The following is a 13,500-nucleotide window of genomic DNA, read 5'->3' on the forward strand; positions in this document are numbered from 1 at the left end:
GTGGCTTCTCTTGTTGCGGAGCATGGGCTCTAGGCACGTGGGCTTCAGCAGTTGCAGCATGCGGGCTCAGTAGTTGTGGCTCGCAGGCTTAGTTGCTCCGCGGCATGTGGGATCTTCCCAGACCAGGGCTCGAACCCGCGCACCCTGCATTGGCAGGCAGATTCTTAACCACTGCTTCACCAGGGAAGTCCCTCTTATTTTTTTCTATTTTATGGAAGCACTGTGAAACTGCTATACAATTATTTTATTTGAAGCAAATCCAATAGGAAAAAAAAATCAGATTTACATTAAAATGTTAAAGAACTATATTTACTTTAAAACTGAAATAGACCTGAGAGATCATTTGGTTATTAGACAACTTGCCCACAGCAGCTGTTATTTCACTGACTTGTTTACTATCAGTCCTCCCCAGGAGGGCAGGGACTTTTGTTCATTGCTGATCCCAGCAGCTAGAGCAGTTCCTGACACATAGAAAGTGTTAATAAATCTTTGTTGAAAGAATAAATAGATGGAACTGAAACAGTCCAAAATGCAGTGATTTTAAATTATTTTGTGACTTTATATCCATCTCTGCTGAGTTACCAGGGATGGGAGGAAAATTTCTGAGGTTCTAACAAGTTTCTTCTATGTATATGTATAAAGAGTATAAAGTCTTACTGCTAGCCAAAGTACAAAAGTACAAAGAAAATTTGGACAAGCTCTGAATGACTCTTGGTGTTTATACTTCTATCCCAAAGAGAAAGCTATGAGTCTTACGTTGTGCCTCAGATTTGTTTTTAAACCAAAATACTGTCTTAAACTTGACTCCCAGATGTGAAAAGCACATGGTGTGACATTCAAATAGCTGCAAAACGAAGTACCTTAATTTGCTGAGAGATATTAAATGGTCTATGATCAAGACCCAGCCTATTTTTTTCCTCCAAAGACAAAAATCAAACGTTTTTCCCCCATTAAAACCAAAAGAATAATTCAAATTAGACAGTCCTGTCACTTGTGATTTGGAAGTAAATTCTTATTATAGAGTGGGAAATTCACTCCACTGAATATAGTAGAAAATATTATTAAAATAAATTCAGTGACCTTTTTAAAAAAGATTATAAAATTGAATTTATTGAGTTTCACACAAGATGCACTTATAAAATTAGTACTGAATGCCATTTTAACAGAAGAAATGAACATCTTTCCAAACTCCCAATATATTCTGCCAAAAAAAAGATCTTTCAAAAATGACAGCACAGTAACAGAGTAATTCAAGCTGAACAGAAAGATACACCCAAATCATATTTTTGCTCTGATCAGGGCTATGTTTGGCAAAGTTATCCCCAAACTATTCCCATTCTTCACGGACACTGTTCCTTATGTTGGTGAAGAGAAGATGGAAAAAAGAATAATAATCTTAAAACGGGCCTTCACTGAAACATACACAAAACAATTTAAAGTCTTTCATTTTTAAGTTAAAATAATTCCTGGTTTCACAAAAGTGTTTCTGTACAATTTTCTTTTTTACCCTATGTGAACGTTAATTTCGATTTCTTTAGCTTTAATGTAAAACATTAAAATCCACTTTTGTTTTTCAGAGGAACAAGCCAAAGCATTAAAGCTTGCTTTTTCACATTTCACCCAGGAAACAGACAAATTAGCTAAAATTTACCTTCTGCATGTCACATGATGGAAATATCAGCACAAGAGCTGAACTTTAAAATGAAAACATCAAAGGAAGTTAACAGTTAACGGTTAACACCTGGACATTCTGAAATTAGACCCTGTAAAATTTTTATAAAAGTGCAGAAAGGTTCCTCAAGGTAAAATGTGGTGGAAAATAACCTGTCCTATGACGTGGGCCACAAACTGGTAATTAAGCAGAAATGGAATACTGATCTCAAACAAAACCAAAAAGCACCTTTTGGCTGCTGTTCCCAACATCCCCGCACAAACACCTGTCCACACCCAGGCAGCCACCTGAACGCCCCGAACACCCCCATTTCCCTTCCCCGACACAGCCTGCCCAGCACAGGCGCACGTGACAGCCACACCTCCCCACACAACACAGGCCCGCCCAGGCGCAGGCACACAGACAGACCCACCCATGTACTCCAGAAGCCGGAGCAAGATGCTGCCCCATCCGCTAGAAGATGGACTTCAAAACTGTTGCTTGGAAAACCCACTTGAAGTCGACACCTTTGAATTTTGTATACTGACAGTTCTTCAGCCTGTTCAACACCAAATCCTTTTAACTGTTACAGTTTAGGAAGCAATTAATTAGTTTAAAGTGATACCAGTTAACTTATACATTAAAGTTAACACTGCTCTGCTTTCTCAGTATAAAAAGTGCCTTTCTGTAAGGGAATTCCTATTTTATCCACTGCAGTGAAACAATACACAGCTCACGTTTTGCTGTAAAGAGTAAACTGAAAAATTATGAAACATTTTCTCAGTGATGCATAACCTTCATAATTAATATTTCTTAAATAAGCTGGCTTAGGGTCTTTTTTTTTTCTCTATAAAGTGCTACTATTCATCATGTCTTATTTAAGGTAGCTTTTTATTCTGATTAATTCAGGTACATCTTCAAAGATTATTCTGGTGGTAAGAAACTTGACTTAAGTTGAATTATTATTATTATTTTTAATGGTTTGGCAGATGAAGTGACGTTTGAAAACTGTGGAAACAGAGTGAGGCTGGAAAGGGAGCATCGTGCTAGGAGCTTCACAGTTTTCCAGGTATATCCTTATACTGAAGAGGACTCACGTCAAAATCCGATCTTCTGGAAGCACAGATTGACAAAGCAAAAGTGATGTCTGTGTTGCTCCTGTCGGGCCCAGAGAGATTCTGCTGCTTTGCCAAGCAGGAGGAACATTTCCTAATCCGTCAAGTTTTCCAAGGAGTCAAGGCTAGAGGTCACTGTTGGAGGACTCACGTGACCTGACCTTCAGCCAGAGCACATCACTGGAAGAAGGACACTAAGATTTGCTTTCCATTAATAATTTAAGTTCTTAAATAAATATTTAAGTGCCATTTTCAGCATCTGTCCATCCTGGTAGCACAGCATCTGCTGCCCCGGGACTCTGTGTATCTTTGGCACACGCAGCTACAGAAATCAGTCAATTCGGTTTCCACAAATTGTGAACCTGTCTATCTCTAACAAATCTTTCTTTGAGGATCTGTGTTTTAATTCAGAGTTTTCTTGCGTTATGTCCTTCTCGTCACCATCTGGCGTTGTCAGAAACTGATCAGAATTGCTTGTCACAAGTAGTGGTATGACATTTTCCTTTTGATGAAGAGGCTGGCTGGTGACCGAAGCAGACAGGTTTTCTTCTGTGGAAAAACAGATTCATTTAATTAGAAAAGGGTTTCCCCCCAACTTATAATAACCACAAGCTTAACAATATAGTGGTACTGAAAAAAAAAGTTGATTATCCATGCTTTTGTATAAAGCGAATAATAGCCAAATAGCATGTTGTATAAGCCCCAGAGTTTATAATGAAACTTAGAGGCTGCACTATTTCTGTTTCCTCATCCAAAATTTTATATAAAAGCTATTATGTGGATCATGTCACACAAATAACACTGTTACCTGATTCTGGAAAGATGAGAACTCCTATGTAACAACCCTCCTCCTATAAAACCAATAATAAGATTGTTGCCAGAGCTGAAAAATTAACATTGATTACTAAACTCAGGACATCAGGGCTAAGTAGACTCTAATCCATTCCACCTGTTATGTGTAGTCACATTAGACATAGTCAGCATTTCATGTCCAGGAAGTCCAAATCAGAAGTAAAAACAAAGCAATGGACAAAACCTCTAATGTGTATTTTGGGCCATGGGGATCCTGAGCCTGGCCTGAGGAGCAGTGGTCTGGGGGCCCGGACCCACCAATCTCTGAATCATACATTCAGTCCTTATAAGAGCAGCTTCATCAAGGTAAGGATGACATACCACAAATGGTACATATTTAAAATGGATAATCTGATGAGTGGTGACACATATATACACCTGTTGAAACCATTGCCACGGTTGAGACAATGAATACATTCATCTCTCTTGGTCGTCCCTCCCTCCTGCTGTCCTCTGCTTCTTTTGGAACATGATGGACTCCATGCTGTCTTGACAGCCAGCCCCTCTTTTCATATGCAAATTGGGCCTGAGCTGCCCGACTTGCAATATCTTCCTGAATGGTCTCTGGCCAGTGGTCTCCTGACCTCCAAAACATCCTGACCAGACACAAAGGCACTCGCCCAAAATGCACTTCTTATTACAGGGCTCTGGATCCAGTGAACTTGAACTGCAGTGCGTGCTACAGGTTTTATCCCCTCTTCAACCGGAGGCTTCTTGAAAGCAAGACTGATGGTTATTAGCTTCTTAATGTGTTGAAGGAGCCTAGCCTAACAGAACACATATGGACCCATTATGAACTATCCAGGTAGCTGAAACAAATGCAGTCCCATATTACCAATGGTACTTACATGTTCTTGAAAATTAAAAATTATTTTCAAGTTAATCACAAGTTTCTGTTCTACTTTAAAATAAAGCATACATGACGAGCATGGCTCTCTCTTCAGACTGGCCTCCGGCCCAGCTCTAGTCTCATCTCTTATTCCTTCCAGAACAAACGTGACGCTTGGAATACTGACCCATTAGTTCTCTTCTTTTTCAGGCCTCCACAATTCAGCCCACCCTGGTCCCTTTCCTGACGTGCCCCAATCTTCACCTGGGCCTATTTCTTCTCACCCTTCAGGATTTATTTCAGGCGTCACCACCTCCAGGAAGGGTCCCTCTCCTGTGCCCTCCACGCCCCTGTCTATAACCTCACTCACCAATTTGGATTATCCACTTTTGTTGTCTCCCCTGTCAGTCTGAGAGGCGCTAAAGCATGATTTATTTACCTTTGTATCTCCAGCATCTCATATACTACCTGTCACACACATTGCCCCAGTTCTTCCTCCAAATCTTCCAGGCCAGAAGTCCTGGAATCATCCTCAACTCCTCTCCCATGGCACAACCTCACTGGCAAGCCCTGGGCCCCTCCTAACCCACCCAGAATCTGGTCAGCCTGCCCGCTCACATGCTGACCCATGCACTGAGCCAGGCAGCTCCCCACTGGCCTCCACCTCTGGGCTCACCCTTCTTTTCTTTTTTTAAAATAAATTTATTTTATTTTTGGTTGCGTTGGGTCTCCGTTGCCACACGCAGGCTTTCTCTAGTTGCGGTGAGCGGGGGCTACTCTTCCTTGCGGTGCGTGGGCTTCTCACTGCAGTGGCCTCTCTTGTTGCGGAGCACGGGCTCTAGGTGTGTGGGCTCAGTAGCTGTGGCTCGCGGGCTCTAGAGCTCAGGCTCAGTAGTTGTGGTGCACAGGCTTAGTTGCTCCACAGCATGTGGGATCTTCCCAGACCAGGGCTCGAACCCGTGTCCCCTGCATTGGCAGGCAGATTCTTAACCACTGTGCCACCAGGGAACCTCTGGGCTCACCCTTCTTGAGGCTAATTTCCACAAAGACTGAAAATAGCCCTTTTAAAATGTCTGCTGGATCGTGTCACTCCTCCGCTCCAAGCCGTGCAACAACCCCTTCACACAGGAAAAGCTGAGATCCTCACGAGAGCCCACAGGGCCCTGGGTGACCCGGAGCCCTGGGCAGCCTCTTGGACCCCCTTCCAGTCCCTCCCGATCCCGGGAGAGAGGCTGTCCCTTGACACGCCAAGCATGTTTCTGCCTGGGGCCTCTGGACACATGGCCTGTGCCTGGGAGGCTCCTCCCTGGAAGGCTCGGTCTCTGCCCGGATGCCTGCTCCTCACGGCTGGGGAGTGCCCCCAACTCCCACCACAGTCCCTCTCCTGAGTCTGCTTTAGTTTTCTCCACAGCACTTACAGCCACCTGCCATAGTGCACATCCACTCCCTCTCTCTCCCCCATGATCCAGCTCTGCCTGCCCCACTGCTGTATCCCTGGGCCTGTCAGGTAACAGGTGCCCAATAATCATCTACCGAACAACCAACGAAGGAGTGAAAAAGCTCGGAGCACTGCGTTAGGGGAACCTGTGATGAGATCCACAGCATAAACATTAAAAATCAACAGCTAAGCAAAGTGAAATCCAATCTTGAAAGTGTTGCTAAACATCGACTGAACAGTGATTTTTTTATTAAGTAGAGTTCAGACAATTAATTCATTATAGAATGATTCATAGAAGTGATAAAAAGAACCAAACCTACCTTGAGAGGGTTTACATTTATTCTGTGATTTATTGGATGGTTTGCTGGGAGCGCTGGTTGGGGGAGGGTTAAACAACTTTTCTTCCATTTTGGCTTCCTTCACGTACTGGCATGATTTTCCCAACAGGACAATGTTGTTCAGTACTTTCAGAGATATCAACCTAAAACCGGAAAGAAACGACCAACTACTGTTGGAGTCCCTCTCAGTCACTGGGCAGGCAGAGGGGAGGGGGAGAGAGGATCACCCAGGCGCTGCAGGGCCCAGTTCCTTATGCAAAACCCGAGTTTCTGGAGGTTTCTTTACCACGGGGGAACATTTTTGAAAAACTCCTTAGTTCTCTCTATAAGAAGAAATTATGCTTAGAAGTCTCACCTGGTTCTAAATTGTTTGACATTTATTCTTTTATTACAAAACAAATACATTTAGCAAATGCAGATGAAAAACAACAAGAAAAACTTATAATGCCACACTCCAGTGCAAATCACTGTGACATTTGGTATATTATCCTTCAGTCATTTTTGCTCTGAATGTACGTCTATTCATATTTCTCACTGTCCAGTAATGGGGTCTCTTCAGAAGGCAGTAGGGGATTGGGGTTCAGAGCGAGTGCAGAGACTCCAGGGTCCAAGTGTTTGAGTTCGAATCCTGACTCCACTGCTCAAGACCTATGTGGATCTGAGTGAATTTCCTAACAGGTTAATCCATAAAGGAGGTGATTTCAGTAAGGTGCTCAGGACAGTGCTGAGCACATAGAAATGCCAACAAATTTTGTTATTTTATTACCATCGTTGTTGTTGACATGACAATATGTCATGAATATTCTCCAGAACCGCTTGTGTTCCTCAATGACATTATCTTAATGGTCTCACAATGCTTCACTATATTGGTTATCATATAACAAAGCCCCTCAAAGCCCTTAATTCTGGTTACTTAGGCTATTTCTAATATTTTGCTTCTATTAAAAAGTTGCTGGTTAGGAAAACTTACGTTAAATCTGTGTTTCCTTAAGATAAATTCCAAAATACATAATTACAGAAGTGGGATTTCTGGGCCAAAAGGTGTATAACCTTTTTAGGCATTTGAAACGAATCTGGCAAAAATTCTGAAAACAACTCTTCACACTGGTATCGTCACACAAATAGGGGCCCTTAAATGGCACAACACCAAGGACCTCACGGTCAGTTCTACAGTGAGTGAAGGCGCGGGTGGCTATTTCTTAGGCCTGATAGGAAATCCTGGCAGTGACACGGAACTACGCGTCAGTGAGGGGAAGTCCGAAGAGGGGTGTGGAAGGAGGTTAAACAAGAAGCAAACAGGCTTCCTTCACTCTCCCCGGCCTCCCCACTCCCTACTCCGGAGCACCGAGGGCCTCACATGGACCCAAGGCTGCAAGGACCTTCCGCGTGCATGCGCCACTCTTCCAGGTTTACTGCCAGCCCCAACTTCCCCCGCCCTCTTTACTCAGCCCTTCCACTGCTTCCTTGACACCACTAGGGGATGTCTAGTAGGATCTCAAGCTTACAAAACCCAAACAGGACTCTCGATTCCAGCCCCAACCCTCCAAAAAAACCAAGGCCAACCAGCCCCACTTGTCTGTCTTCACCAGCTTCCCCATCACAGTGGATGGCCAGCCCATCACCCTAACTGCCCGAGCCCCACACTCTGTGATCACACTTGATGCTTCGTGTTCCCTCTCGCCTCACATTCAGTCAATGCGTCAGCAAGTCCTGTACATCTCCACCTTCAATGTATCCCTAGTTGACAGATTTTTAGCACTCATTGACACCATTCAATTCCAGCTGTGGTCACCTTTCCTGGGAACGACTGGAACAGCTTCCTGACCTGGCCTGACTTGTGCTTCTCTCCTTGCTACACTCCAGTCCATTCTCTGCACAACAGCCAGAGTGGCCCTTGCAAAAAGCCAGATGGATCTAGCCCTCTTATGCTCACAAGACTCCAGTGGTTCGCCTCCCTCAGAGCTGAAGCCCAGGCCCTTCCCGGGGACTGCCGGACTGCCGGCCATCCTTGCCCACGCTCTCTGCCTGGCAGGGTGGAGATAAACAAGGAATGATACAAAGAACTTCGGAGGGCAGTGTGAGCATTTGTGCCAGGGAAGGAGGATCTCACGTTTTTTAACGGCAGTAACTGACGAAAGTTACCTTAATACAGTAAAGCATTTCTATGCTCATTCAAAAGTAAATGGTATGCAATCTGATCAGAACCACATCTTGCTTTGGGCATCACTGACATAGGCCGCATAGCCTGAACGCGGCGCTGAGGGTGCAGAAAGTTTATTTGTAACTCACATACTCGGTGGAGACGGTGAAAACTGACTGCTCCTGGGCTCCTGTGTCAGACACCTCTCTGGAGCACCTGCTGAGTCAGTTAGCAGGCAGACAGCAGTGTAGAAAACACACTCAAAACGTGGAACTGGAAATACCCAGATGTCTCTGGAAAGTGGACCTTGTCCCAGGGGCAGATTCTGGGTGAATCTCTGGCTGAGGTCACTACCGCTATGCTTATCCTCTCCTCACTTTCTCCTCTCAAGATACTCAGTTCTGACTGCTGCCCAGAGCACGGCTCCTGATGCGCCACTGCACGTGAGCACAGGGACCAGGGATGGGGTCCCTTTCTTCTAAAGTAAGTAAACCTAAAGCTAGGCAGGGCTACTTTATCATAAATTCACGTCATGAAAAAACTAGCAGTGGCAAAAATGCCTTTTTATATTATTTTCTTCATACCGCTTATTACTATCTTAAAGTATTTTAGTTGTTAATATGTTACCCTTTGTCTTTCCCAACAAGATATAAGCCGCATGAGACCAACAAATCTGCATATAAGTTTAACCAGTCACAGGCAGAGAAATGATATATTTCTGCATCTCCTTTGGGTTTATATGACATAGGCCTAGAGCATGCTAAATAATCAGTATGGCAAACATAGTAGAAACAAAGATTTTTTTAAAACATAGAACAATATCTGATTACAATGGCAGATTTTATCATAAAACATGGGTGAAACTTAAGTCCTAGGCAGAAAGGACTTTAAGTGATTTCACTAAAAGATTAAAATTAAATCTAAAGTGCTATTAATACTACTACCAAACAGCATATTTAATTTAACTAGAATTTAACTGAGTCACAAATACATTCGGAGATACATGCTGTCAAGGGAGACCCCCAAGACAGTTGGGATGGGCATATTGTTATGATTTAGCTGCTATTAACTTCCATCACATCTTGCACTTATACTTTACTGTATAACCAAAAACATATTCAAGAATGGTTAATCTTACCCAAAATAGAAGAGTATGACACAGGCATAAGACAGGATTCCTTGCACTTTAATTGAGCTTGTTACAACTCTGATGAGCTAGCCAGAAACAAACCAAAACAACAAAACACATAAACAAAACATACAAACACAGAGTTATTAGTTAATATTTAAATAAAGATTTCTCCATGCAGATTTTAACACTCTGGGCACATACCTGTGGCCTTTGTCTAAACTCAAGAAAGCAGTTCTAGTTTTGTTGATTCATATCAGAATCTGGCTGCTTGTGAAAGCTTCTGTGGTAGATTTGGATTCTTTAGACAAATCCAGGATGGCTGTGGCTAATGCCACGTTCAACTGCTGACTCTAAAGTCAGACACTATACCTAGTTCATGAATGACATGTTTACCTGTACTTATTAACAGAGATGCAAATCAGCTGACTTTTAAAATAAAAATTATTCTGGAAGATACAAATGAATTCATCTTGCTGCATGTGTCCCTACCAGAGCTAGAAGCATCTAGTGGGCATTGCCCTTGCTCCTGCTTTTTCTGTCCTTTTTTCTTTGACTCTCTAAGAACCCCCAATGACTTGCAGGGGGAGAGAGAAAAGGGAACCTTAGGGGGTTTGTACTGTTTAAAAAAACTAAATACCATTACAAAATTTATTACTTAAAGGCCAGAAACGTTCTGCGTCCTTTGGATAGTTATGATTAAACATCTATTTTCTTACTTATCTCATAGAAACATAGGAGTAACAGCACTATCCTTGGAAGTTTGCTGAATAAATCTGGTGGGATCTGTCGCTGGAAAATGTTTACACATTATAGGTTCAGCTTAATAATGAGCCCACATATTAGGGTATAGGGGGACTGCTATGTGAAAATAGAAAATCAGGGAAAATAACTGACCTTATCTAGTAATGTTATCATCAAATGGAAGGGTCTCTAAATAAATATCATAAGATACATTTTAAATGACATTTAAAAAATGCTTTTAATAAAAGAGCAATTGGGAGGAGACAGACAGAATGGACTGCCATATATTCAATAAAATTTCAAGATGAGGAAAGATATGGAAGCCCTCATCTCTGTCACAGTCTCTAATGGGGAAATGACCTGTCGTACAAACATTTGTGATGGAAAGTAACATGGTTCTAGAATTTTATTCATTAATATGAAAGGCAAACCAATGATCACATTCAAGGCTTAAACGACTTCATTTTTACCCAGTATATTATTAGGTAACTTTAAGATACATGTGTCCCAAGTCCAATTTCCTTGAGACCTTAACATATGATTTATTTTACTTTTCTTGGATATGAATTCATTCTAGGACCAACGGTAACATTTACAAGGAAACACTGCCACTCTTGGCCTTAATTAAAGAATTATCTTAGTTACTGAGGCCTCAGCTTATTCTTCAGGGCCCCTAGATTTCTGCCAAAGCTAGGGTGTCGCTCTGGCACTCTGTGAGAAAAGCCTGCAAAAGGAAACCTGCTGGATCCTCGCATAACTACATAATCCCCTTTGAAACTACAGGAGGTTTCCCAGAAGTGTTCTGTTAATCGATTATTAATTAAACTTAAATCTTTTCGTATAACAACCATAAAAACTTATTTAAAGATTAAAACAAAGACTGAAGAAAAATCTAAAAAATGTACTAATTTAAAAAATTCATACTAATTATGAATCGAGTTTTCTGGCAAATAAGTTACTAGATAAATAATTATTATTTGGCAAAGCAGGGACACACTTAAATCCAACCACTTAACCAATCCTTTAAAAAAAAAATAGGCAACCTAGGTTTACTCTCACACTGTTGTATCCCTTTTCCAGTTGTAGAAAACAAATGTAGAAAAATTTTAAATTCTACTTCATCAATCTCTTAAACCTTTAACAAATAACTTCACTCTTGAAAAATTTCCTGTTTTTCCAAAATTCTAGGAGCTCCTTTTCCCAAGCAAAAGAAAGCCGAATTAGTTAGTACATAATAAAAACAAGCTCCTAATATAACTGAAAACATTTAGGATGTGGTTATTAGAAGAGTCCTGTTGAAGTTTAAATAACGTTAAATCTATTAATCATCCATCCTCTAAAAAAAAGTTAGGCAAGCTGGTCAAAACTACAGTTAGTATAATCTACAACTTCTTTATACCTCTTAGTCAATTTCTATGGGACTCTGCATTGTAAGAGACCTTCAGATGTACTTTGACAAAAAGATGGTTGCATTTGTTTTGTTATGAGAATAGGTAGCCAAAAAGGAATATAGGGACTTCCCTAGTGGCGCAGTGGTTAAGAATCCGCCTGCCAGCGCAGGGGACACGGGTTCGAGCCCTGGTCTGGGAAGATCCCACATGCCGCAGAGCATCTAAGCCTGTGCGCCACAACTACTGAGCCTGCGCTCTAGAGCCCACGAGCCACAGCTACTGAAGCCTGTGTGCCACAACTACAGAAGACCAGGTGCCATAACTACCGAAGCCCACGCACCTAGAGCCCATGCTCTGCAACAAGAGAAGCCACTGCAGTGAGAAGCCCATGCACCCCAACTAAGAGGAGAGCCCCTGCTTGCTGCCACTAGAGGAAGTCCGCATGCAGCAACAAAGACCCAACACAGCCAAAAAAACCCAAAAAACACCCTCCAAAAAACAACCCAAAAAAGAATAGAATCATATATAAGTGCAGCCAGCAAATCTTCTTAATTAACATTATTACAGCCTTAATTAAATATTATAGTAGCTATATGCAAGGCTGTTCTGAGCAATTCATTAAAATATCAGAAGTTGATGACTAATTTTTTGGTTGATCTAGTAAATTTCAGTGCTATTATTTAAAAATATATATGATATTTCCTGTGTATAACAGTAGAAAATCTCCTTGTAAAAACTTCGGAAAAAATTTAAGAAGTAGTGCTTATAATGAACACAGAATATTTCTTCATTTGTGCACACCATATTTATTTAATCTATTTCATCTGTTGCCAAATTTTTACTACTATAAATGCCACCGCAATGCATAACCTTGCCTATAAAATCATCATGTGCCTTTTATAACTATTTTCTTAGGATAAATTCCTAGAACTGGAATTACTTCATCAAAGCATAATACCGTCACAGTGCCCTTTAGAAACGTTGGATCAACTTATACTTCCACCAATATGTGTTACAGTGGCCACATCAATGCCTACCACTAGGTATTTCCACTCTAAAAGAAAAATCGTTGCCAAGTGAATAAGCCAAAATGAATATTCTCCTTGTCAGGAAAGCCATTACATAAAATAGAGCCTTAATATCATTCACCTATTGGATGGCTCAAAATCCAAAAGGAAGATACTATAAAACAAAATTTCCTTCTAAGTCATGTACCTTTAATTTCTATATCAAGTCCTTTTAAAACAAACTTATTGATAATCCTTTCATTAATATTCTGTAATGACAGTCATCTCGTCATAAAAAATGGAAAAGAAGTATGGACTTACTAAAACAGCTAGTGGGAGAGGAATAAACCCCATCCTCCGTGCCACGGAATCACTGTAATCAGTATATGCCTAGACAGAGAAAGGAGAAAAGGATTTACGGGATTAAATAGCACTTAAAAAGTACAATTCACTCATCACCAGCAAATGTTATCAACAAGTGAGGCTGTGAGCAAGAAGAGAACCTAGCACCTATAATGTAATTTAGTAAAATGATGTGGCAATCTAAATGTTCATAAGAAGTTTAAAATACAAAGTTGCATAACTTACAACACTGCAGAAATCATACCCTATGTAATGTTACATATTAGTATTATTTTTATTATTTTGTAAACATTTAGTGTCAAGAACACAGATAAGTAGGAAGTTTACCTAGCTTTCCCTTAATTAATATCCCATGCTGAATTAAACCATTGTTCAGTTAACTTCAGACTATGTCTTCAATATAATACTCACATTTTTCTGTCGACTGCTAACAAGGTCAAAAGCAAGGCTGGCTCTATATTCACTGTAGACCTAAAGACAAGTAAGAATGAAATATTAAGTAA

At 41.1% G+C, this 13,500-nt stretch overlaps 1 protein-coding gene across 1 annotated transcript in view; it reads right to left on the reverse strand.

Moving 5' to 3' along the window:
• Nucleotides 1–1,081: 1,081 nt before the first annotated feature.
• Nucleotides 1,082–13,500, reverse strand: part of TAPT1 (transmembrane anterior posterior transformation 1) — a 63,474-nt gene continuing 51,055 nt past the window's right edge. The window contains exons 10-14 of the mRNA XM_082631206.1: nt 13,409–13,468; nt 12,956–13,024; nt 9,502–9,578; nt 6,206–6,366; nt 1,082–3,315 (exon numbers count right to left, since the gene is read on the reverse strand). Of these exons, the coding sequence (XP_082487332.1) occupies nt 3,098–3,315; nt 6,206–6,366; nt 9,502–9,578; nt 12,956–13,024; nt 13,409–13,468 (585 nt within the window). The 3' untranslated portion in view covers nt 1,082–3,097. The remainder of the gene's footprint in view (nt 3,316–6,205; nt 6,367–9,501; nt 9,579–12,955; nt 13,025–13,408; nt 13,469–13,500) is intronic.

The sequence above is a fragment of the Mesoplodon mirus genome (genome assembly GCF_964341445.2).
Source record: "Mesoplodon mirus genome assembly, chromosome: 2".
Taxonomy (NCBI): domain Eukaryota; kingdom Metazoa; phylum Chordata; class Mammalia; order Artiodactyla; family Ziphiidae; genus Mesoplodon; species Mesoplodon mirus.